Source organism: Echinops telfairi, unplaced genomic scaffold (assembly GCF_000313985.2).
Source record: "Echinops telfairi isolate 266 unplaced genomic scaffold, ASM31398v2 ScPeMD7_5592;HRSCAF=6446, whole genome shotgun sequence".
NCBI classification, from domain to species: Eukaryota; Metazoa; Chordata; class Mammalia; order Afrosoricida; family Tenrecidae; genus Echinops; species Echinops telfairi.
In genome coordinates, this window is record NW_022109491.1 from 11,998,687 (window position 1) to 12,023,801 (window position 25,115).

Genomic DNA, 25,115 nt, shown 5'->3' on the forward strand with positions numbered 1-25,115 from the left:
CCATTCCTCTGTCAAGCCTGGTCTGCCTGCTATTAGCTAAGTCTGACCTATGCTTAGAGCTCTCTGTCCTGCACACAAATTTTGACACAGCAAGAATTTGTGGCAGGTGGGTCACAAAGCAGGCTGGGTGCCACTAGCTGAGCATCTCCTACTCAGCGCCTTTAACCCTTCCACCACCCGAGGAGGAGGGGTTGCCGTCCTATTTCACCAAGGAGGAAATGGGCTCAGAAAAGTGAAGACAGTTGTCCAAAGCCATACAAGCAAGCAGTAGAACCAAGAGTTGAGCCTGGGGCTGTCTGACCCTCCGAGCTTCCTCTACTGTGCCATGGCTGCTCCGTCGCCTGCAGACCTGGCTCCCCTGTCCTTGGCCCAAATGTCTACATCTTCCTAATGGGAATACACCTGTGCTTTACACCTTGAACCGAAACTAAACCTGAGGTCACCTTTTAACGAAATAACACATGACCTCATGAAATAAGAATGCCACCCAGGAGTACTGTGCTCCTTTAAGAAACCATCACGTGAGACCCAGCAGTTAGCGAGGGGCAGGGAGACTAGATGCAGGGAACAGAGCCGCCAGAATGAACATACTGAGAATCTTCACACATAGTGAAGAATGTCGCCAATGGCACTGCCTGAGCAACTGGTATAGGAATTGCTGAGTGGGACCCCAAAAACTAATAAAATATTTTTTAAAAGAGAGAGCTAGGATGCCTTTGGGTGTCAGTCTCCAACTCTCGGGAGTGCCACTTCCAGCTCCCTGAGAAAGTTCTAGCAAATAGCTTTCTTCATCTTGTCATACTTCTAATAGTCGTTTTAATGCCCTAGGAAGTAGCTGCTGGTGGCCCCTGGGTTACATGTTGGACTGCTAACCATGAGGTCAGCAGTTTGAAACCACGAGCTGCTCTGCAGGGGAAAAAGGAGGCTCTCTACTCCCACAAATGACAATATGTGTACCTATTATTACACACATACACACACACACATTCTCCCACTGTCATTTATGGGATCATGGGGCCCTGGGGGTGTAGAGGTCATGAATCGGTCTGCGATCCTCAAGGTTGGCAGTTTGAATCCATCAGCCGCTCCACAGGAGAAAGACAGGGCTTCCTTTCCTGTAAAGAGTGACAGTCTCAGACATGCACAGGGGCAGTTCCACCCGCCCGACAGCCTGGTCCTGGGTTGTTTTCCGTACAGATGCAGAAACGGAGTCATAGGCCGGCAAAGTCGCTTGCTTGGCAAGCAGAGGCCACGTCTGGGAGCTGGTGGTCTGGCTCCAGTGCCCACACCCCAACCTCTCCCATGCCGAGCAGAGGCTTAGTTCAAAGAATGCACACAAGCTGAGTATGCTCCTTAAATGAATTATTAGGATTATTAAGCCGGACATCAAGGCTCTGGCTAAGCAGGGGCGAAGGCTCCTTGGCTAATCTGCCCTGCCCTTTGTCCACATCCAGTCATCAATCAGCACTGCAGGGCCCCTAATGAGGTCGTTAGGATGGGTTATCAGGTACCAAGATGGGATTTAATCTCCAGAAAGGGTCACAGAGCACTCATTAGCCTCATTAATGGGAACAAGGAGGTGGGTGTGCCCAGGGTGGGGTGGAGAGAAAGGGGGCGCTGGGTTAGGCTGTGGCTTCTCATGGTGTGGCTGGGTGCTGGAGAGAGCTGAGGCCATGCCGGATGGGGTTGAGGGATGGCAGGTGCCTATGTCACATTTGGAGGGCAGCCCCTTCCCCAGCCAGTTCCCATGATGCCTTCCTCTGAGGCATCTCCAACCTCTTCCGCAAGTCTCCTTGGCAACGCTGTCAGCTTCCTCTTCCCACGTAAACTCAGAGTCCTGTTGAGGGTCCCTGCGCATCCCCCCACCATTGTCCGCACAGCGCTGTGTGAAGTTGGAACAGTTGTCCCCCCATCGGCTCAGGCCCTGCTCAAAGCCCCAGGGCTGCCACCTCAGGCAGGGCACACGGGCACTCTCCCCCAACATGCCGGACTTCAGGAAGCACAGAAAGGTGTGGTACCTTCCTCAAGGCCACACAGCCTTTAGGAACCTCAGCTGGGATACAAACCCCGGCACCCGGGCTCCTGAGCCTGTCGTCTCTCAGGACGTGTACATCGTCCCATGGCTCCTCGTCACGCCCTTCCTGTGTCAGCTCTGTGCTTTGCCAATGAGCACATGTAAGGTTCGGAGCAGATGTCTACCCAGGATGGTGTGGCAAAGACGGGGCCGAGGTGGGACTCAGACTTTCTCGGCTGGATTCAGAACCTGACCTCACATGCTGCCCCCAACCCCGTTCCCCCACAGATGTGGCCCCTGGACTTGGCGATACAGGAGCTAGAGGCCTGGGTGCCATTTTCCCCACCTGGCCCGATGACATTTGCAATCCAGGATTTAGTGAGTGGCACAGGCTGCCTAAGGGGTCCCTGGGTGGCACAGAAAAGCAGCTATGCTCTGCTGTTAGCAGTTGAGTTTACCTAGAGATGCCCGGGAAAAGAGCCTTGGCAGCCCATGGCTGGAGAGAGCACGGGGTTTGGGCCATGCGTGGGAGTCCAGTCCTCGAGTCAGTGTTCCTGAGGGTGACTCTGGGAGACTCAGGCTGGGGCAGGGGGCCAGGAGGAAACTGGATGCCAGGACTGCCCAGGGACACCATCTCACCGTGTCTTGCAGGGACTGGGGCAGGCAGGCAGGCTGGTGGTTGTTCACAGGGCCTGGGGCCCCAGGCAGCCCCGGAGGGCTTGTGGAGCAGGTTGTCTGTGTAGGAGAACACAGATTATCCATTAAGAGCAGCTCTTCCAGACCCTGCGCACCCTGGATCCGAGTCCCGTCACTTTGGCCACCTCCTCCCTCGGTTGTCTGTTCTTGCTTTGTGGATGCCTGCGCGCACCTTGACTGCATCTTCTCATTTCCTTACACCTTGGGCTCCCAATTTTTATCTCGCGATCACATTGGTCTACGTTCTTTTGTCTGTCTGCTTTATCTGGCGTACCTTTGATTGCAGCCTGAGGCTGACAGGCCCCCTGCTGCATCTGGGTGTTGTGTCTCGTTCATTTTACTAAGTCGGCGTCTGCCCTCTCAGCCTTCCAGCTGCCTGTTCTGCCATCTTGCTCTCTGTCCCTCCTGTTAGAGGGGATTCTCGAATGCCTGGCCTGCCTGGGTGGCTGTTGCCCAGAGCTAAGGGAGGGGAAGCGGAGGTCCAGGGGGCCTGGAGATGGAGGGAAGCCAGAGAGTAGGGGAGGCAGGAGCCAAGCCGGCCCGTGGCTAGGAGGGGAGACCAAGATGGTAAGGAGGGTGGGGAGAGGTGGCCCAAAGGTTGCCTGGGGGGAGAGCACAGTGCTGGAAGCTAGCTCACCTACCTATGGGCCCTTTCCCAGCCAGACGGAAGGCGGAGGAGGGAAGTGGGTGCTGGCACCCGCCCCAGAAATTGTGCCACTGTAGGGATTGCCCCTGATAGCCTCTGGCCTGGCACAGGACCAGCTGACTCTGCCCGCACCAGGGGCAAAGGAGGAAGTCAAGGGCTGGTCCCACCCCCCTCCCCCTTTTTTGTTGTTTCCTGGGCCCACCAGGACTTATGTATGGACTTTGACCTGGGTTTGTTCCCTGTGAGATGTGCTGGCTTGTCCATGTCTCAGGGGCAGGCGGTGTTGGGAGGATTTGGTCCTGGGTCTGGGCCTGGGCCTCTGTTTTCCCATCTGTCCCAAGGGAGGTCTCATTGTCTGCTGAGGTCCCAGTGTGTCCTGGGCATTCCTGGACTCGCCCACTCCCTTCTTCATGTTGTCCCCAGGAAGAGAGGGGTCTCCCTCCCGGCCAACACAGTGGCGGAGCTACAGGACATCATCGGCATGGACAAGCCGCTCAGCCTCCCAGGCTTCCTGGCCAAGTTTGAGATCTACATGCCTGCCATCGCGTGAGTTGTCCTGGACCCCCAGGCCCTGGGGCAGCACCAGCCCCTGAGCTGTGAGGGGACCAGAGTGTGTGGGAGAGGCTCTCTGAACCCCAGCTCTGCTTCTCTCTGCTGTGCACACTTGGGGAACTCTCTATGCCTGTGGGCTTCAGATGCCCCTTCTGTGGCTGGAAGGGTTGTGATTCCTTCTAGCCCTGCATGCAGGCCCCAAGAAGGGGCAAAGTAGGCGTGCCCGGGCTTAGAGCACAGGAGCCACTGGTCCAGGGGGTCAAAGGTACAGCCAGTCCCCGACTTTGATGGGCATCCTTTGATGGAAGTCAAAGGCCTCACTGCTAGTCTTTCCTAGTACTGGGATCTTCATCGATCGGGTCTTCATTTGTCTCTGAGGGTTAGAAGCCTGACATCTATGCTTACGGATGGATTTTAACACACACAGAACCATCCACGCCCATAGTCATCGACCCTGACGATGAGACAGGTGGGGTGGTGTTGGCATGCTATCAGCTGCAGTGATAGCTCCCCTCACGGAAGGCTCTGGATCATCTGGGCCATTCCTGGGAAGGGGGACGTTTCTCGTCAGCAAGTGGTGACTAGCGTGGCCCGTAAGGTCCTTCTCTTGCCTCTCCGTCTGGCCGCTTCCCCAATCAGCGAGGCCATCCGTGTTTTCAAGCAGCAGGGCAGCCCTGCCGTCGCGGGGGAAACGGAACCTAGACAGTGGTGCTCGGAACAGTACATCGCGCGGTGGACATCTGAGCGGGAGGGCGGCAGCCAACTACGACGCGCTGCCATGTGGTCTCCAGGGCTGGTGTCAGGTGCCACCAGTCAGCTCTGACCCACAGTGACCCCCTGCACAACAGCACACACCACTGCCCGGCCCACCATCTCTGTGTGAGCCCACTGTGGGGGCCACTCTTGCCAGCCCATCACCTCGAGAGCCTTCCTCTTTGGGGCCCCATCCCCTTTCTTGGCCACGCGCAGGAGAAGCCCCTCCTGCTGGCTTCTAAGGAGCTCTCTAGCTGTACGTGTACTTCTCCCGCGACACAGCTCGTCACTCTGCTGGCGGTCGGAGGTATGTCTAATAGTCATCCCGACCCCAGAAGTCAGACGCAGCGGCTCCTCCCCAGTCTCCTTTATGCACGCCCGCCTTTGGCATGCCCGAGACAGTTAGACATGCCACGGCTTGGGGCACAGTCCCAGCTTCGCTCTTGAGCACCTTTTCTCCGTGAAGTGTCTGTGGGTTTCTTGACTGCAGCTGCTCCGGGCCCGGAGCATGGGTCCAGGTGAAACGAAGTCCTTGACAAGGCTCTTGCCCGGCGGATGGGCAGAGCTTGGGCTGGAGGGTGAGAGGGTGCTGGCGGAGGTGGGCTGCGAGCAGCTTCATTGTTCCTGGGGCTCCTTCCCTTTCCAGGGGCTCCCGGGAGGCCGTCAAAAGGATTGCCTATGAGTTTGTTGAGACGAAGGCCAAGGAGGGCGTGGTGTACGTGGAGGTGCGCTACAGCCCGCACCTGCTGGCCAACTCCAAAGTGAAGCCCATCCCCTGGAACCAGGCCGAGTGAGTGACCGCCTTGGGAGGGGCCGGGCTGGATGCGTGGCAGTGGCCCTGCCTTGACACCCAAGGGCCACACGGGTGGGTATTTCTGCCCATGATCTCAGAAGGGTGGGGCTCAAACTTGTCCAGAGATGTGGTTCCCCTCCCTCCTGCTGGGCTTATGCTTCAGCCTCCGTTGGAAGCTGTCCGGTGTCTCGTGTATCCCGTCTCATGGGAGCTCTTGCTGTGCACGCAGGCCTGCAGGCTAGCACATTTCGTGGACCTGCTTCCCCAGTGCCTTTCAGGGCCCTTGCTCCAACCTGTCCCTGCAATGGGTCTGACCCACTCCTGTCCCTGCCCAGAGGTCTCCAGGTGGCGTCAGTCCACTGCCTTATTCCGTTCTAGCTGTGGCCCCCAGGATGAGACCAGGCCGGAACTCAGCAGCACTCTCTACCTAGGGGTGGGGTCACCGACTGGGATGTCCCTGCCCGGGTCTGGAGGTGCCCAGCCAGCTGGAAGGAGGGTGTGCTATGGCTGGAACCACCTCTCTCCCCTTGCCCCTTCCCCCAGGCTCCTTTCCCCCATTTGCCAGGTCTGTCTGCCTTTAGGCTGTCCCTTTACCTCAAGCCTGTCCCCCCACCCTCTCCCCGTGCAGAGGGGACCTCACCCCGGATGAGGTCGTGTCCCTAGTGAACCAGGGTCTGCAGGAGGGGGAACGAGACTTCAAGGTCAAGGTCCGGTCCATCCTGTGCTGCATGCGCCATATGCCCGGTGAGTGCGTGCTCAGCCAGCCCACACCCCGACCCTTGATCCCCAGTCTTCCCTGTGCCCCACCTGAGCTCACCCCGTGTCCCCGTGAGCCCACCCATCACTGGAGTCTTGGTGCTTCTAGAAACCACTGGAGACCTCCTAGGACTGCCCCCAACTCCCTGGGGGCTATGATCTTTCTCACCAGGAAGATGGAAGCTTGAGTCTCAGGACTGCAGGAGACTCAGAAACAAAAGCACCTAGCACCGTTTAAAGTTCGAGCCATGTTCTGATTGGGCCTGGTCCTCCCTGGAGGCTGAGTCCACCCTGAGCCTGGGGCGAGGTCTGACTCTGGGCACGGACACGGGCCAGAGCTCAGGGGCTTGAACTGCCAGGGTGAGGCCACCCACTCGGAACCTCAGGCATGTGCCCTCACCTCTCCCACCTGTAGACAGTGTCATGGAGACAGCCAGTCTGCCACCTCCCTCTGCTGGAAGGACAAAAGATAAACCGAGCAAAAGCCTGGACCGGTCTCCAGGGCCTATTGGGGGCACAGTGGTCAGGGCGCAACTCCTTGTAGCAGCCTGTGTGGCAGGACCACTGTTGCCGGCCCCCATTTGACAGATGAGGAAGAAGAGGCAGGGAGCAGTACCGCCTCTCTCCCTTCAGTCAGAAAACGCCAACCGTGTGGTCTGAACCCAGGGCCATCTGGCTCTAAACCTGTGTACTTTTCTGGGCTTTTAACCAACATCTTGTGCTCACTTTATCGGTCAAGATGTTATCAGCACATTTAGTGATCCTCCAAGGAGACCACCCTTTAAATGTCAAACTGTGCCCTTCATCCTCTCAAGCTCGGTGGCCCTCCATGGCTTCCTCTGCTGTTTGCGGGAGAGCCCACCTGCAGGGCTATGGGGTGGGGCCCTGCCCCCTGCACGGCAGGTGTGTCCCACTGAAGGGAAAGGACATGGAGGGCCAGGTGCCCTGAGCGCAGGAGTGTCCCTCTGAGGGGAGCAACTAGCTGAAGGCCGGTGGCTCTGGCCTGGGATCCAAGCTTGGCGCATACTGCTGCCAGGCTCTGTCTTGCCTGGGCCTTGGGTCCTGGGGTGGGAGTGCGCAGGGTGGGGGTGAAGAGCAGGGCCAGGGGCAATCTTTAATAGCCTGGTGGTGACAAGGCCCCGGGGATGTCTGGCCCACAGAGTGGTCCCTGGAGGTAGTGGAGCTGTGTAAGAAGTACCGGCAGCAGACTGTGGTCGGCATCGACCTGGCTGGCGACGAGACCATCTCCGGCAGCAGCCTCTTCGAAGGCCACGTGAAGGCCTATGAGGTGGGCACTGTGGGGGGGAGGCGTGGCCACGGAAGAACTCTCCCTGACGTGCAGTAGGGAGGACGAGGGCTGCTGGGTTCCCAAGTGCCCCGTGGCTGGTCTGCTGTTGGACAGACTGCCAGGCACAGCAACCCAGGCAACAGAGCAGAACTCTCCACGGAGGGTTCCACCCGGAGCAGGCCCCACTAGGTCTTTCTCCTGGAGGGTTGCCGGTGGGCTTGAACTGCCAACCTCGGGTTAGCAGCTCAGGGCTTAGGCGTTGTGCCCCAGGAATTAAATGGAGAGCCTGGTGGCAAAAGCCCCCACAGGCGGGAGCCTGGTTCTAGCCTGTGGTTTGCTGCTGCGTGATTTCGAGAAAGGCCCTGTGTGCGCACGCCTCATAGGCACGGGGCTGGAGTGGCCGTCCCCTGGTCCCTTCCTGCCCATCATTCAGGGACAGTGGGAGGGAGGAAGTATGGTGGCAGAGAATGGGTGTTCGGGCGCCCACCGCCCGAGCTCAGAGCTGGCACCATACTTTGAAGCCATGTGACCTTGGTCATGCTATTGAAGGAAACCCTGGTAGTGTAGTGGTTACTCATTGAGCTGCAATCCGCAAAGCTGGCAGTTTGAAACCATCAGCTGCTCCTTGGGAGAAAGACAGGGCTTTCTACTCCTATAAACAGTTAACAGTCTCGAAGTCCACGGGGGTGGGAGGAGCGGGGAGCACTATGAGTTGGCATCAACTCGATGACAGTTTTTTGAAGTGGTACTGCTTAATGTACCTGAGCCCGGGTAAAGGGGCTTGGACACAAGAGTGGTTTCACGTTGGGCTGCTAACTGCAAGGTCAGCAGTTTGAAACCACCGGCTGCTCTGTGGGAGAAAGATGAGGCTTTCTGTTCACGTTCGGATTGACAGTCTCAGAAACCCACAGGGGCAATTCTAGTCTGCAGTGTGGTCCCTAGGGAGTCGGGATGGGCTCAGCGGCAGTGAGTTTAGTCTCGTGTAAACCTCAGTGACACTCCCTAATGAGATGCACTACACCGATGAAAACAGGGCCACAGTAAAACCCAAATATATCTATCTATCTCAGACTCCCTGCCAGCAAGTCGATGCTGACTCAACAGCGCCTCTAGGAGACAGGGTGGAACTGCCCCTGTGAGTTTCCAAGACTATAATTCTTGATAAGAGCAGGACACCGGCCTTCCACGATCCCTCTGCTCCCATGGGGCAGCTGGTGTTTCACACCCTGACCTTGCAGTTGCAGCCCAAGGGTAACCACTAACGAATAGACATTAGCTCTGACATGCAGCCCAGCTGTGGGGTGGCCCACGTCACGGCCCTCGCGGGGCGGCCGTGACCTGGCTCTTAACCCTTTCAGGAGGCCGTGAGGAGTGGCATTCACCGCACCGTGCACGCCGGGGAGGTCGGCTCGGCGAATATGGTGAAGGAGGTGAGGAGACAGATGGCTGGCCGTGAGACCTCGCCCTCCCTGCTCCCCGCTGCCCCACACTGGGCCTCCACTCCCTCCTCTTCCCTGCAGGCGGTGGACACGCTCAGGACGGAGCGGGTGGGCCACGGCTACCACACCTTGGAGGATGAGGCCCTTTATAGCAGGCTGCGGCGGGAAAACATGCATTTCGAGGTGAGGGGCGGGGTAGGGAGGAGCGGACGGGCTGGGGACGTTACAGCCATGGAGTGGCTGAGAGAAACCAGGACTGGCAAGGACACACAACGAGGAGGCTGGTGACCATGGCAAGAATGGGACCAGAGGGGCAGGGTGCCAGGGGCCTGGGGGTCAGTGTGGCCTGGGGTTGAGCCTACCTACACACCTCCTCTTCCAGGTCTGCCCCTGGTCCAGTTACCTCACAGGAGCCTGGAAGTTGGGGACGGACCACGCAGTCATCCGGTGAGGCCCAGCCACCTGCATCCCTTTCCTTGGGTCCCAAGAAAAGCCAGGTGTGGAAAGGAAATACGGGATGGTCACCAGCTGAGGCCAGGTGTCGCTGACCTCATCTTACAGCTGGGGGCTCCACAGCTGAGCTGGGCTTTCCCCTGAGTCCTGATTAAAAGGAGCGAGGAGAGCACGCAGGGGCCCTCAGGAGGTCTGGGAATGTGCGGTGGGAAGTCCCTACCGAATGCCCGAGCAGATGTTGAAGGAGTTGCGTGGACTGGAGAAAGGTCTGAGTAGTCGTCTGGACAGAGATACGGTGTTTCGAGAAGCAAGGGTCCCAAGAGGTGTGCAGAGCCAGAGGGCCTCGGATGGAGTCCCAGGGGACCCTTAAAGGCACTTGTAGAAGGAAAACCAAGAGTGGTTTCTGAGATGTCAAGGGGACGTGGGGTGGGGGGGTGTCTCAAGAACAGTCAGCAGTATCAGATGCTGCTGCAGTTGAGATCGGGATTAAACAAGATGGTTGGTAAGAGGTCTTGCCGCGTCATTTCCGGGCTGTTTGAAGAGGCTGAGCCCAGGGGCTTGAGGCGTGTCTTGGACAGAGCACACTGCAGATCACTCTTCTGGGAATGTTGGCGGTGACGTGGACGGCTAAGCTGGGCGGTAGCTCAGGGGCCACTGGCTTAACACCAGACCCCTCCCATGGCTCCCCACTGCTCTTGGGGCAGGCACTGAATTGGCAGGAGCCGTGGTCCTGGCCTGGGAAGCCTTGGGCTTGAGTTGCTAGTTCTGTAGCCTTGAACGAGTCACCAGGGTTCTCAGAATGCATCTTCCTCTGTCTAATGAGGGTGAGGGGCGTGTATGGGCAAGTGCATCTCCTCCTTCCACCTCGTTGTCCAGGTTCAAAAATGACCAGGCTAACTACTCGCTCAACACGGATGACCCTCTCATCTTCAAGTCCACCCTGAACACCGATTACCAGATGACCAAGCAGGACATGGGCTTCACCGAAGAGGAGTTTAAGAGGCTGGTGAGTGCCGTGTCAGCCTGCACTCTGGGCCCCAGAAACTCTCCTCCCATCCTGAGGTGCTGCCCAGGAAACAGGCTCTCTGGAGACCAGGAACCAGTTTGCCTGACAGTCCAAGGGAAGCCATCGCTGGCTTGCTGGCTTCCCAATGGACCGCTCCAGGCTGCCCTCCTGGTCCACGGCCAGGCGTCTGCTCTTCCGCTTGGATCGAGTGCCCTTGAGCATTTAGGGGCTGTTCCCGCCCTGTGTCTCCCCAGCCAGCAATGTCCAGCTGTAAAACTGTTCGCCTTCATTCCGGGCTAAAACCCTGATCTTGGGGGGGTTGAAAAACCCGAGTCTGTCCTTGCAAGAACGTCTCAGATCTCGCAGTCCTACCTGGCCTCTTGGAAAGCTTTTCCACCTTTTCCCTCCCACCTGCCACACGGGGAGTGCCGGTCGCCGAGAACACAGGGCCCTTGGGATTAGTCTCTCTCCCTCTGAGCGTGATTCCTCCAGTGCACTGAAGAGGGGCTCTTACTAGCCTGGCAGGGGCCCCTTTCCTGTTGCTAATGCCTTGCTGGCCCTTCTAGAACCTCAACTCGGCGCGGTCCAGTTTCCTCCCCGAGAACGAGAAGAAGGAGCTGGTGGATCAGCTCCAGAAGGCCTATGGACTGGCCCCCTAGCCTCTGAAGGTAGGTTCCTGCCTGGGCTCAGTCTGCTTGCCGGTGGAGCTCCTAGCAAGGTGCTCTTCCTCGATGGTGTTCACTGCTGGCTCCAGCGCCTGGCGGGGGTCCCTCAAACCAACAGAAACGCCACACTTGCTGCCAGGTCGACTCACAGCCACCCTGTAGGACGGGAGGAACTGCCCCTGGGGGTTTCTGAGACGGTGACTCTTCCCAGGAATAAAAAGCCCCATCTTTTTCCTCGGAGCAGCTGATGGATTCAGGCTGTGCACCGTGTGGTTACCAACCCACGCCATCACCAGGGCTCCTTGTGGCAGGCCCCAGCTGGCTTGTAATCTGTCCAGAGCCAGCCTGAGGGGCTGGTCTAAGGGGCAGACACCATGGCAGCCTAAACTCAGGCAGGGGGCTGAGTCCAGCTCCTGCCTCTAGTCTTCCTTCCTGTGTGACCTGGGCAAACCATTCCCTTGCGGCCAGCCTCAGTCTCCCCATTTGTACCAGGGAGCTCCCCTCTGGCTCTGACGTCTGAATGGCCTGCTCCTTCTGTCTGCCCGTCTTCATAACCCTGTCGGGTCGCTGACTTTCCACCTGGGTTCCTGCCAGGAAAGGCCGGACTGCGGTGCTCAGCGGGAGCACGGGCCTCAGCGTGGACACACCACTCCTCCCACTAGGATCCTGGCCAGGACCGAGGGAGGCCCTGGCCGACCGGCTCAGCTGAATCAGGAACAACCCCCCCTCCTCTGGGGACCTCAGAATCTGGTGCTTAATAAAGATGCAGATACAATGATCGTGGCTGATGCTGTGCAGTGTGTAGTGGGCTGAGGGGAGGGGCTGAAGGCTCCACTCAGGCCTCCTGCTTAGCTGCAGGGCCCCAAGAGGTCAGGAATATGAAGCCAGACCTTCAAGGGTTGGGAGCTCGGATCCCACCCCCACCCCCCCAGCCTGTCTGCCCACTGGCAAAATCGAGCAGCCATACTCCCTGGCTTCTTCCCCCACCCACGTGGGCTGCAGAGGGACCCGCTTCCTGGGCTGGGCTTCAGGAGAGGCTGAAGGGGAGGAGGACACACCAGTCATTGGGCCCAGGGCAGTGCTGGCCTCTGGGTGGCACAGCATCTCTGTGTTGTGAGCTTCGGAAGAACGAGGTCCGGCCCGCTTCTGCCGTTCCAGGAGAAACCGTCATGAGCCAGTCTCTGCAGCCAAGAGCTTTATTCCCAGACGCCAGGTGCCCCTCTCGCAGCACAAAGGGCAGAGGGTGTGCAGATCATTTCAAGCACGAAACCCCTTCCCTAGAAGAGGACCTGCCGAGCTCCTCCGCCGGCGCTTGGGGTTGCTTGGTTGTTCGGGGGGTTGGTTTCCATTGCTTTCCAACCCCCCCCCCACTTGATTGGTTGTCCGCTCCCTCCAGGTCGGCTGGAAAAAAAGGTTTGAAGTATTTAAAAAGTTTAAAATGTGTTCTTATAAAAGGAATAAGAAGGTCTTGACCCCAACGGTCGGGGCTGAGAGAAGGGGTTGGTGTTGGGACGTGGTCCCTGCCCAGACCTCCCGGGGGGCGGTGGGGAGAGGCTCCTTCCTGGGTGGGCTGCTCACAGCGGTGGGCAGGGCCCCGCCCGAGTCCCCACTGAATAAGTGCCACCCTGCAGTGACCGTGTCAGGGGGGTGGGCCTGGGCTGTGCCCAGGTGGGCTTCTCAGTCTGGTGTGGGGACCAGGGGCGTCAGACGAGGCTCGGGGCTCCTCTTCCTGCAGGGGCCGCAGGTCAGGCTCGGACTCAGGATGAGGTGGTCCCATCGCTGCTCTCAGGCTGGGTGCTCGCAGCCTTGTCTGGGGCGCTTGCCTCCGCCTGCCCTTCTGGAGGGAAGAGAGTGGGGGTGTCGGCCAGGGCAGGGCAGAGCCATGAGACCTGTTCAGGAAGTGCAGGGGAGGGCTGGAGCCCCACCAGATGGGCTCTCATAGGCACAGTCAGCCTGGCCTATTGGGGAAGGGGGCGGGGGCTGGCCCTGGGGAGATGGCTGAGGGGCAGAGGGACAGGTCCCAACGCCTATCAGGGAAGGGAGTTCTGGAGCAGACAAGGCCAGCTCAGGCCCAGCAGCTGGGTTGGTGCTGGGAGGGGCCCAGGGGCTGCTTCAGTGTGCTAGGGGAGGGCCAGGGGTGCATTCTGGGGCGAGGGAGCAGAGGAGTCTGAAACAGCCCACTGTTGACAGCCTCCATCCTTTCCCCCACCCCGCACAGAGACCTTGGTGGGAAGCAGGGGTGGGTGGCGGGTAGTGCCAGGCTCGGAAGGGCGGAGTGGCTTTACCCCATGGGTCCCCCTCCCGCAGGCTCTCTCAAGCCCCGCCCATGGGAGGGGGGCAGGCAGGGCCCGCTGGTCTCGGCATCAGGACGGGCGGTGAGGGGACTACTAAACCCGTTCCCGGGCCCTCCAGTCTTGGGCCCTTGCTCGGCCTCTGCCCACAGGGTAGCAGCCCGTGGGCAGAGCTCTGTGGATGGTATGATGTCCCCAGCTGGGCTACAAGCTCACTTGGGGCCGGGTTCAAAGCCAGCACCCACCCAGCCACCCTACTGTCATGTTGCACCTGCAACCAGCCCTTTGGGGAGTGGGAGAGCCAGCACCCTGGACGGAGCTCCTGCTGGTGAGGGGGCGAAAGCTAGGTGAGGAGATTGATTTGCCTGAGACCAGGTAGAGAAGCCCTGACTGCGACCACAGCCAGCAGCCCTGCCACTGAGTTTCCCTTGCAGCCAAGTGCCCTCCCTAGGGTTTCCAGGGTTTGCACCTACATTGATCGCCTCCCTGGGTTCTTGAGAGTCCACTGAGTGGCAGGAGGGCGTCTGGAGCAGCCTTTGCACCTGGACACCCCCTCCCTCCCAGGCTCCACGCCTCCCCGCCCTCCCCCCCAGCTCCTGTCCTGGTGTGGCCCCTGCAGCTGAGGCGTGGTCCCAAAGGGTCCTTCATGCCCTCCAGGAGCCTGACAAACCATACTGTGCACTGAGAACATTTCCCTACTTGGGATGCCCTATTTGGCCCGGATTCTCCTGGCCCTGCAAGGGACGCTGTCTCTTTAAACCCCTAGAAGCCCCGGCCTGCTGCTCACTTTCAGTTTCACCTCTCCCAGCAGCTGCCTGTGTAGGAGGGGAGCAGACAGGTGGCCACCAACCTGTGAAGGGTGTGTTTAGGGTGCACCTCCAGCACACAGGGTCATGCACCCCTTCTGAGCCAGCTGGGGCTAGGGATGTAGGGCCCGGATCCCGCTCTTCTCCAAACAGCACCCTGGGGACTCCCTGGGAGTATCTGTGGCCCTTTGGCACTTAGCATTCACTGGGGCACAGGAGGCCCATGCTCCCTGGCAGGCAGAGGCTCCTCTCTCCCTCCTGGCTGTGCGCCCGGCCGCCTCCAAGGCTTGGATCCCGGAACTCTGTATCCCCAGTCCCGCAGTGAACCCCCTAATTAAGGGAACTGCTAATTGAGGGGCCTCCAGCCTGCCTCCTCCATCGCATTCCGCCACTAGTGTCCCACTTCCTTGTTGTGAACCCTGGTCTTTCCTTGGGTCCCCATGGTCAGTGTCGAAGCCCTTGGCAGGCCGCATGATCCCCATAAGCCCGGGCCCTCGGTTTCTGGGGGAATGGACTTGAAGGGTTTGGGGGCACAGCGGAGCGGCTATGACCACGGAGGTCTCCAGGCGCTGATAACAGGAAGACAGAAGACAAGGGGAGGGGGAGGGCGCATGGCGGCACGCCTGCTGGCAGCACCCCACGGGGCAGCTGGGCAGTGAATAGCCACTCACTGACTGACTGGGCCCCTCTATCACATGCCAAACACCACCAGGCACCGCGGGCACAGACACAGACCAGTGCTGGAGCAGCCCACATAGGGGGCACCGGGCCGCCGAGGCAGCTGGAGAAGAGGTGCCCCGCCCCTGCATCAGGGAAGGTTTCTGGGGAACAGGTGTGGGCAAGCTGAGAGTGAGGAGCAGGGAAAGGAGGGAGGGGAGCCGGTGCTGAGCAGGGAGCAGTGTGCTGGGCCCTTTGCTCACAGGGCACCAGGGGAGAGGGGCGGGGAGGCTGAAGAGGGCTGATAGATGCCTCAAACTCCACCGATGACCACTGGGGGTGGGGGTGGGGGCAGGCGGGGGGTGGGGGCTCCTCCAAAGGGCTCTCCCTCAAGGAAGCCAGGTTCTCACACTCCCAGCGAGTACTGGGCTCAAACCCTGTGAGGTTCTCTCTGCTCACAGCAAGCTCACAGGTTCTCAGACACACAGGGAGAAGTCAGGGTTGTAGCTTTTCTAGGACAACCCCACCACCGTCGCGGGGTGGGGGGTAGGGCTGGACAGGCACAGAGCTGGCAGCTGCAATTTACTGTGGGAAGGGATGTGGCAGAGACACGGCCTCATCGGTGCAGGGGGACTGGGCAGGGAGGCCTTCTGTGCACAGAAGATTCCCAAGGGAGGGCCCAGGGCTGACCAACGTGCCCGGATCTGGAGGAGAACGGACAGGAGGGAGGGAGGGAAGGGCTGGGAAGGGTGTGGGTGGGGAGGGAGGTGTTTGAAGCAGATGCTGTGCGCCTTCTGTTTGTTCATTCCTGCAAGGTGCTCAACAGAACGAGGCCAGGCGCCTGCGGCAGGAAAAGCCCCTCTGGAGGCCGGCCATCGGTGCTCAGGTGTGCTTGAGAGCCGAGAGGGGGTCTGAGGGCCAGGTAGCCCAGCCAAGCAGCAGGCTGCTGGAGGGTGTCCGGGTAAGGGTGGCCTCCCTCTGCTGTGAACTGGGACAGGACGGTGTAAACCAGTGTTCCCCAAAGCGGGTGATATTGCTGGGGGCGGGCACAGGAACAATCCAGGCTAGGGGGTGAAATCGTGGAACTGCAGGGAGTGCTGGGTAATTGTTTTGGTCTGACAAGGGGATACAGGAAAGTCAATTTGGGACCCTGTGGCTTCGAGCATGAATGCACAGAGCAGCTGGTCAGCCAACACATCTGAGCGGGTGAATAGACACCCAGATGAGCAGCACCGCCGCCTGCCGGTGGCCCCCGTCTAGAGGCTGCTCTGCCAAACACGAGCTCCACATCGCAGGCTCCCAAGCTTTGTTAGCCTACCGCCTCCCTTTCAAGAAAAAAAAGTACTCAGAACCACCCAGCAGGCCATTACAAATGGGTGTACTATACACAGCCCAAGACCCAGGATGAAGTCTCATTCTCTGTTTCTGCCGCCCCCCACAGTCCAGCACCCCAGGCCCAGGGGGCGGCATCGCCCACTGTGGGAAGCCCATTAATGACCCTGCTGGCAGTGGTATGGGTGGAGTGGGAGGGCTGCTGTGGGTGCAGGGACAGTAGGAGGGGGCCAGGCTGTCGGCCAGGGGGAATCTGAGGGGCCTGTAGGTGCAGTGGAGGCCCTGGAATGGATCTTGGCAGTAGAACTGACAGGGCCCGCGGGTGGGCTGAGAGGGTGAAGGAAGGGTAACAGGAGCCCCAGGACACCCAGTCGGAAGGTGCCCCTTCTGCCAGCTCGTATCTGGCTGGACTCTGCCGGGGGCCTCTGGGGCTAATGGGACTTGGTGGCCAGCTGTGGAGGCCAGCAGGCGCCTCTCCACAGACTCGGGCCAAAGACCCACTGGCTCTGACCTGCTCCCTCGAGGGCCAGCTCGCCCATGTCTCCGGCCAGCTTCCGCACGCTCACAGCCTCGGAGTCTCCCTGGATGTCGGGCACGGCGTTCCGGCGGCCTGTCCGGTCACACGAGATGAAGTCCGAGTAGGAGGACTCGACCTCCATCACGCCTGTCGCATCGCTCTCCGTCTGCGGGGAGGAGAGGGGGGCGGCGGAGGTGAGGCCAGACGCAGGTACGCAGGGGACTCGGCCCAGCTCCCCCGGGCCTCTGACAAAATAACAGTGGCTGCCTTTTCCTCTAAAGACCAGCGAGAAAGCAAAAACTGTACCAAGAACCAAGATAGTCGCCCCTGATGCTACCTCTCCAGCCACCGCTGTGCATCTTTCTCTGAGTTTCCACAGAGACTCACTCCTTCGTTGCCATCAGGCGCCAGGCTTTGGCCAGGTGCTCACTGGGCAAGTCACTGGGGCCCCATCTTTGTGGAAACAGTGGCCACAGTCTTCCGGGAGCAGACAAGGCCTGGCCCAGGCTGAGGGGAAGAACCTTGGGCAGGGGCAGCACAGGGGAAGGCGGAGTGAGGAGGGCATCGGGAGAATGGATGAGCCTGGGCTGTGGTGAGAGTGAGGACTCTGTTGTGGCGGGCAGGGGACAGGTCACACCTGTAACGTGCCCCTGAGGGATCTGGGGTGGAGCAGGGCCTGCAGGGGGGCAAGTTAGGAGGCTCCGCAGAAGTACAGGCAGTAAAGGTGGCCATCACAGGATTGTAGACGTCCTGTGAGGATGGGTCAAACAGGACTGATAGGAAGCGTGGTGGCTGACCTGGAAACGCAGGTGGAGAGATGTGTGGTTTACTGAGACGGACGGTGGGCGAGGACTACTCTGAGGAGAGAAGGTGGAGTAGAGATTATAAAAACAAACCGACCAACCGAGGGGCTGCCATCCAGGTCAACCTATATAGGGTTTCTGAGGTTGCCAATCTTTACGGGAGCAGACAGCGCCCACTCTCCCCCATGGAGTGGCTGCTGGGCTTGAACTGCCGACCTTGTCCTTCACAGTGCAATCCAGTAGAGCCACCAAGGCTTGTGGGATGGGGAATATTCGTGGTTTGGGATTTTGTGGGGGTAACTCAGAGATGCAGCAAGCCCTCCCAGAGGTGAGGTGGAGAAAGTCCACGGAGACTGGGGACTGAATCTCAGGGGAGGGGCAGGAAAGACAGGCGTGAGAAGTTACTGCCGCAGCCTGGAGGGTTGATAACAGTCCAAGAGGAGAGAAGAACCCACGCACAGAAAGAGCCATCGATGTTTCAAAAGCTCCTTTGGAGCCATATGAAGCATCTCACCATCTAGTCTGCTTGGAGCGCCCCACATCCTTGGGTTTGGCACACCCTTGCTTCGCTGTACCGGGCTGATTTGACCAGCCCCGGAACTGAACATGGAGGTGCTCTGCAATTTTCCCAGACAGTGTTGGCGGCCCATGCAGTGGGGCGCTAACCACACGGCCCAGGGGTTCACCAGCCCCTCACAGAACAAAGATGAGGCCGTCTGCTCCCGCAAAGACAGGCAGTCTGGGCAGCCCAAAGGAGCAGTCCTACCCTGTTGGAGGGGGTCAGATGACTCGGCATTCCCTGAAAAGCTCCAGGTCTCCATGTGACCCGCGTGTCCACCCTACGGAGTTGCTGAGAGTACCTCCAGAAGGAGAGTGGTTGGGCTGGCGGATGAGGGAGTGGACTCGCAGCACCATCTGTGTCCCTGTGGTCGATGGCACAGTGGTATTTATAGTGGCCCAAAAGGGCAGCGCTCATGAAGCCAACACTCCCAGTCACGTGCTCACCAGCAGCCCACAGGAGACTGTCCATCTAGCTGCACCGCTCCCAGCGGTCAACAGGCAGTACTGCATTTTTAAAAGACCAGGGTGAATGTGATGGAGGGATGCTAGCGTCTTTATCGCGCATCGGGGATTTCCATAAAGTGGTGACATACGACTTCCCAGATAGGAGACCCTCGTTAGGAAGTGGGGGGATGGTCTGAGCCACTGACCTGACCCCTAGGAGTTCACAGTACAGCTGGGGTGGGCTCAGCAACTACCAAATCTAGACACATGCAGGCCCACACCCAGAGTGGTGTGTGTGTGTGTGTGTGTGTGTGTGTGTGTGTGTAGCACACTGACCGCACACTGTCTGTGGTAGCAGCTGTCAGGCACCGCCCAGCAGTGCCTCAGGAGGTGGCACGTCACCACAAGAATTCCAATCAGAGAAACGTGCTAGAGGCACGTGTGGTGAGAGAGCAAGACGGCAGGGGCACACTGGTCAGTGACAGAAGCCAATTCACCCCACAAGAAAGCTAATGGGAAAAAAAACATCTGAATGAACAAATATTAACCGTGTCCACTTCTTCGGGATAACAGGAAACTCATTTCCTAAGACCAGGGCAGGAGGTCACTGATGGTGGGGGGGTGTCCAGAAATCACCCTGAGTGTTTGGAAAGCCTGTCGATCAGTGCTGGGTGGGAGGGGTGTGCTGTGAGGGGGAGAGGACACACACACAGGACGCTCACAGCTGGACTTCCGTTCCCCCACCACACTTCGCTCAGGACAGAGATTTCATGGATGGATCAAAGAGGACACTCAGAGATCACCTGGGGAGACTAGAAAGAGAAAGAGAGGGGAACGCGGCTTGGCTTCTGCTTACCGTTTTCCACAATCGGTAAATGCAAGGTGGAAACAGGAGTCTCTCAAGGCAATCCCCCAAAGCTCCAGCAGATGGCAGGCCCTGCCTATTTTTCTTACTGTTTTGAGGGTGCTGGTTTTTGATTTCTAACAAAATAATACTTTGTTATCATTTGGCTAGGAGAGTGCGGTCCCTGGAGAAGGAGGCCATGCTTGGTAAGGTGGAGGGCCAGGGGAAAGAGGGAGGCCTTCTTCGATGGGCTTGAACCTAAGATCAACTGAGGGCAGCGAGCAGGCACCCAGTAACAATAGCACAGCACAGCAAAATGAACTCCCAGAAGTTCAAGAGGTGGGTCTTTCTCAGGGCACAGACGTTCCATCCTGCCTCTGCCCCTGGGGAACCTGCTCAAAGCTGTACAGCAAGGGGGGAGGGGGCGCGGCTGTGGCAACAACAATACCAGGACGCAGGCAGAACAAGAGACACATTATGAAAATTCCGACAATAGGATTGACCACACCTTCTGCCACTCCATCAGTTCTGATTCACAGGCCCTCTGGGACAGAGCAGAACTGGTCCTTTGGGTTTCTGGGGTTTTAAAGCATTACAGCAGCAGATGACCTCAGCTCTCTCCTGCAGCGTGACTGGGGGGTCCGGACTGCTGATCTTGCCGTTAGCAACTCAACACATAGCCACTATGCCACCCAGGCGCCGTTACAACCATAGTAAAAATAGCATTTATTAAGCGCTTATGAGTTTCAAAGGAATCCTGGTGGCGTTGTCCTGTGAACCTCAAGGTCAGTGGTTCAAACCCACCAGCCATCCCTCGAGAAAAAGATGAAGCTGTCTGCACCTGTAAAGATTCTGTCTCGGAAACCTCACGGAGCAGTTCTGCCCTGTCCTGTCAGGTCGCTACAGGTTAGCGGGTTGTGGGTTTCCGGAAGATCACTGACGTATTCGCCACAACAGCCCTCGGAGGTAGCTGCATGCCTGACTCAGGAAGAGCTCGGATGGGCCAGCCTCGCCCACACGCAGTACAGCTGCTGCCTGTGAGAAGGGGCCAACTGAGCAGGCGCGCCAGCTCTGCGGCGCCTTGATTTGCTCCCCTCTCTCCTCGCTGTCAGCAGGTTGGCACTGGGTGAACAGGAAGGAGGCTCTGCCTGGCCTCCAGCAGGGCTGGCTCAAAGCCTTTGTCCTGGGTAGGCTCCCGCTGTTCTCCGCCAGACCCTCCACCAGGGCCTGGCAGAGAGCAGCCACCCCACTGATCAGAATCTCGGAGTGACCATCAGTGACTGGGGATCACCCATCTATGGGGATGGCCGAGCGACACCTTCTCTGTCCACCGCAGAGCTCCATGTGGGGTGGGTGTCCCGTCTGCTAACTCCAGTTCCATGGAGAGGGCCAGTGTCATTGACGCCGGGGCAGATTCCCAGGGCCGTGGCCCTTGCCCTTGGTTCGCCTGACTTTCCCAGCTGCCCAATGCAGGGCACGGCGAGGGAACGGGGCCAAGCTGACAGCCCAGCCCTGGAAAACCCTAACTGAGCCAGCATGCTTGGGCTGCCTCACCTCCTAGTGAGCCGGGCTCTGACAGGCGACTCTACGTCCACAGCACGGACTGCCTCACCCTCGGCCCTTTAGCGTCAACAACACATGAGAAGGGGAGTTCAGGAAACGGTCACTCAGGCTAGTGCAACCACACGGGGGAAGCGAGTGCTTTGACAGTCTGCACGGGGCATCGCCACGGTTTCCAGGCCCTGACCAGTCAACTCCATTTACTTTTGGAAAATAGTCCAGGTTGCACATCAAGACGAGTGGACAAGGATGGACACCAGAAAGTTGCTTCTAAGAGTCAAACACGGAAGACGCCAGATGAGGTTCTAACAGAACAAGAGGGGAGCCATCCTTATTTCACTCCTTCATAGACAGAGGAAAGGTGTGTGAATGCATTTTAAATGTGTGGGACAACGTTCACAGATACCGTTAAGTGAGGCAGAATCTCAACGCTACTGTCAAAGCACACACCAGCCCTGCCCGCACCGCGCCCGATGCCCTGCTGAGCAACAGTACACTGCCCTCTCGGGCTCTCTCCTGGGCTCTGTATGGACGCAGATCACCAGGTGGTTCTGAACCACCAACCGTCAGGCTAGTAGCTGCGAACAGCTTGTGCCACCCTGGGGCCTCTCATGATGGAACCACATACATTCCTAGGAACGATGAGTGGTTTGACATTGCTTTTGCATTCTAAGCATTCTCTACAACGAAGCCATCCCCTTTACCGTTTCAGTATTTCATTGTTGCATATGTGTGTAAGTGGTAAGAAAAGGAAATAGAGTCAAAGCTCCATCTCTTTCCCACCTGTCTCAGTCCCCCTGGACCTTCCAGAGAGCCTATGCGTGTGGGCAGCCCTGGGCAGCACCCCCGCCCCCGCGCCCCCCATTCCCTTCCTCGCTCCCAGATTCCTCTCCGTGCCCCCCACACCCGTCTGAACAAGGAAGATGGTCTCTGAGTCTCTCTGTGCTGACATTTTTTCTGTTGGTTCTTCATTCATCGAGTGTTTGCCCAGGACGTCCTTGAACCCAGGCACCGGGCACACCTCAGACCTAAAGACCTGTTCTCAGCCCACATGGAACCCGCCATTTGATATGGAAAAAGTCACGGCATGGGTCAACACACCGTGCGTCACCGGGTGAGGTCAGTACTGTGGAAGGCGGACTGGTTCTCTGCATGCTTGGCTCCTCTGAAGGCCGTGCAGTCAGGGGCGGCCTCCAGGAGGAGAAGGCCCTGGGTGGGATCTAGGAGGTGGACAGAGTGGTCCAGGCAGGGCTAATAGCCATTCTGACCAGAGATAAGCTCTAGCCCTGCAGGTTGCTAAAGTGTGAAGTCTCCTAGTTCCTTCCTTTGGAGTGTGGACACCTGCAATTGTTCCCCCAGAGGGAGCTGAGATGCCCTTGCACTCTGCCCCCAAACCTCTCCCCATGCAGGATCAGAGGCTTGCCTCTGCAGGTGCTTGCTCTGTGGGGTCCAGAAACTAAAGGGCACTGCTGGGGGTCCCTACAGGGAGCTGCCTTCTCCCTTCTGTGTCTAGTGCTCCCACGGGCCCTGGCTCCACCCATGGCCAGTCTGCTTCCAAGTCTGCAGCTTATGAGTCCCAGTGACCAGACAGATTCCATTAGTCTCAAATTGTTTTTCCAGATATACAAGAAAGGTCATTTCCTGTTTTTTTTTTTTAATGCTAAATATTTGCAGAAGATGACCAAAGAGAAAGGAGATTATTTTGCATTGACCACAGAGCCCGAAGGGGGAGGGCCCAGGTCTGCTGGGAGTAGCCCCCCAGAGTGGAGCGGGAGCAGGCTACCCAGGGCCCTGTGAGACAGGATGAGGAAGCTGGCATGCCCCATGTTCAGGGGCGAGCAGCGGCTCTGTGCTGAGAGCCAGAAGGAGCGAGAGGGAGGCGAACAGAGAAGTCAGGACTCCATGCAGAACACATGCTTCCAGAAAGAGGGAGGCTGGGGGCAGGGCTGGAGAAGCTGGTTAGAGGCCAGCACCAGGACCCCAGAGGCAGCTGAGAGCGGAGCTCACCACAGAGGCAGGCGCCTGTGTCTGGCTTCTCCATGCTGCCCAGCCTGGGGCGGCTTCTGTTTGAAGGCAGACAGGTGGGAAGCCTGGCACTGGGGAATGCGTGGTGAGGAGGAAAGGGCGTGGTACCGGAGGCAGAGACATGCTCAGTGACTTCCTTGGTGGCCCGGCCATGTGGGCAGTGCCATCCTGTCTCCAACAGCCTCTCTGATCGCTGGCTCCTCCACCTCTCCCAAGTGGCGGTGTCTAGACCCCACACCCTTGGGGACCTCACGCCTACCTCTCTGGCCACCTCTTCATCACCTACATGCAGGCTCCGCCTCCGTTTCAGACCTTACTGAGAGCCCCACACCAAATCTCTCAGCTCTCCTCCTTAAAGAGAATGTTGGTGACTCCCACCAAGCGTCCCTCAGGAGTCTGAACAAAGTAGCTCACAAGACTTTCAAAGCCCCTGCCTCCAAGGCACAAGCCTGCCCTCTCTCCCCCTCCTCCCCAGGGCACACTGAAGGCCCCCCCACCGGGAGCCGGACACCAGGAGTCACCGCTTCCTCCTTCTCGGCGCCCACACAAGCTGCCACCCAGGGCCTGTCTCTTCAGCTTGCACCATCTAGCTCAGGATGGCCCCCTTCTCTCCCCTTGAGTCTACCCCCAGGCTCTGGGGTCTCGCCTGGCCCAGGGCGGAGTCTCCTCTGGGCCCCAACCCAAGGTCTCACGGGGTGTGGCTCCCTGCTGGGATTCACCTCTGATGCTTTCTTATTCCACATGGATAGCCAAAATCCCAGTTCCTGCCAGCTCCTGAAGCCACGTACTGCCCGGGGCCTGCACCCTCCCTCATGCCCACCCTCCTCTTGGCCACACAGACCTCTCTTTCATTTGGCAAACCAGCTCAATGCTCTCTGGCCTCAGGACCTTCACCCAGATGGTTTCTTCTGCCTGGAACATTCTCTGCCCCTTGTTCTTAACAGAGCTAGTGCAGCCGCAGTACCCTCCAGATCCCCCCTCAAATGCCACTCCTCAGAGAGTGGACCAGGGATGTCACAGAATGTTCTCTGGTGTGTTTGTGTGTAATGCTACCCAGTCTGTTCTTCACAGTACTGACCAAAAATGTGTGCTTACTGGTCCGTCATTTCCATTTCTTTCTTCCACTAGCCTGCAGATTTCACTAGGCAAGAACCATATAGGGCCACCCACTGTCCAGGGTCCTGTGCGCCACAAAGACCTGCTGCCTCAGCCAAGGTTCTCTAGAGAGGCAAAACCAGTGATGTGTGTGTGTATGTCTGTGTAGATAGATGATAGATAGATAGATAAGATCGATAAGAGTTATGGAAAAAATGGCTCACACAATTGTAGAAACAAGCCCGTCAAAATCTAGACAGGTTCCAAGTCCGTGGGCCGGGTGCTAGGCCGGAGGCTTCTCCTAACTCCAGTAGCGGCAGGGCTGATGGTCCCAGATCAGCAGGAGGATCAGGGTCTGGTGGCTACAGAAGCAAACGAATCCAAGGTCAGGGAGGTAGGCAGCAGGCCTCCGAGGGGTCCCAGGTGCAGCTGGCAATATGGCAGGTCATTGGCTCATCGCTGCAGCGTGATAAAGTCTCCCCCGTGGGACCACGGAGTGTGGGCAAGGATGGAGCCTGCACTGTCAGGCTACAGAGTGTGGAAATAAATGAGCGGTGTGCCTGGAACTCTGACTCCCCGCGACGGCCCTGTGCATGTCCAAGACTGAGTAGAAAGCCTCATTTGTCTCCTACAGAGCAGCTGATGGTTCCCAACTACCGACCTTGAGGTTGGCAGCCCGACATATCACCACTCGGCCACCAAGGCCTCTTGGTATGCTGGCACCTTGAAGTTCCACTAAGAAATGCTGTTCCTTTTTTCCTGCCCAGCCTCGCGCACTCAGGAGCTTCTGACGCAAGGGCTGGAGAGCGGTCAGGTCATGCCCCAAGAAGGCAGTCCACAGCCCAGCTGACACAGGCCTGGCCCACGTGACCATCACCCGGAGGCACAAGGCCTGCAGGCACTTCCAACTGGAGGTGCAACGCCTCAGATTCTTCGTGACAACCGTCAAACTCGCTGCCCTTAGCAGCTACTCTTCTCCCAGGTTAGGAAAGGACACGTGCCTGTGGGGCTCGGAGCCGCACGCAGGGAAGCTGCGGCTACCAGGCTGGGAGGAAGCCCACACGGAGCCCGTGAAGTGCCACGTGGGCAACTTGGAGACACACGGTGAGAGAGAGAGAG

General features: G+C 58.6%; 2 protein-coding genes and 1 long non-coding RNA gene across 6 annotated transcripts in view; 2 read left to right on the forward strand and 1 right to left on the reverse strand.

Moving 5' to 3' along the window:
- The window catches only part of ADA (adenosine deaminase), a 24,654-nt gene extending 12,815 nt beyond the window's left edge, over nucleotides 1–11,839 (forward strand). Inside the window, exons 3-12 of one of the 2 annotated variants that reach the window (XM_004698279.2) lie at nucleotides 3,780–3,902; nucleotides 5,308–5,451; nucleotides 6,083–6,198; nucleotides 7,371–7,498; nucleotides 8,857–8,928; nucleotides 9,019–9,120; nucleotides 9,320–9,384; nucleotides 10,267–10,396; nucleotides 10,963–11,064; nucleotides 11,656–11,839. In XM_004698279.2, coding sequence (XP_004698336.1) covers nucleotides 3,780–3,902; nucleotides 5,308–5,451; nucleotides 6,083–6,198; nucleotides 7,371–7,498; nucleotides 8,857–8,928; nucleotides 9,019–9,120; nucleotides 9,320–9,384; nucleotides 10,267–10,396; nucleotides 10,963–11,055 — 973 coding nt within the window. In that variant the 3' untranslated portion in view covers nucleotides 11,056–11,064; nucleotides 11,656–11,839. The other variant, XM_045295344.1, reaches the window with a different exon arrangement.
- A 602-nt stretch (nucleotides 11,840–12,441) lies between these two features.
- PKIG (cAMP-dependent protein kinase inhibitor gamma) overlaps nucleotides 12,442–25,115 on the reverse strand; it is a 31,419-nt gene continuing 18,745 nt past the window's right edge. Inside the window, exons 3-5 of one of the 3 annotated variants that reach the window (XM_045295273.1) lie at nucleotides 24,221–24,358; nucleotides 16,659–16,830; nucleotides 12,442–12,898 (exon numbers count right to left, since the gene is read on the reverse strand). In XM_045295273.1, the coding sequence (XP_045151208.1) occupies nucleotides 12,819–12,898; nucleotides 16,659–16,806 (228 nt within the window). In that variant the 5' untranslated portion in view covers nucleotides 16,807–16,830; nucleotides 24,221–24,358 and the 3' untranslated portion in view covers nucleotides 12,442–12,818. The remainder of the gene's footprint in view (nucleotides 12,899–16,658; nucleotides 16,831–24,220; nucleotides 24,359–25,115) is intronic. The other 2 variants (XM_045295272.1, XM_045295271.1) reach the window with 2 other exon arrangements.
- On the forward strand, nucleotides 20,833–25,061 carry LOC123522288. The gene is made up of 3 exons (XR_006680565.1): nucleotides 20,833–21,237; nucleotides 21,857–21,995; nucleotides 24,764–25,061. It is a non-coding gene; the product is annotated as an uncharacterized LOC123522288 (long non-coding RNA).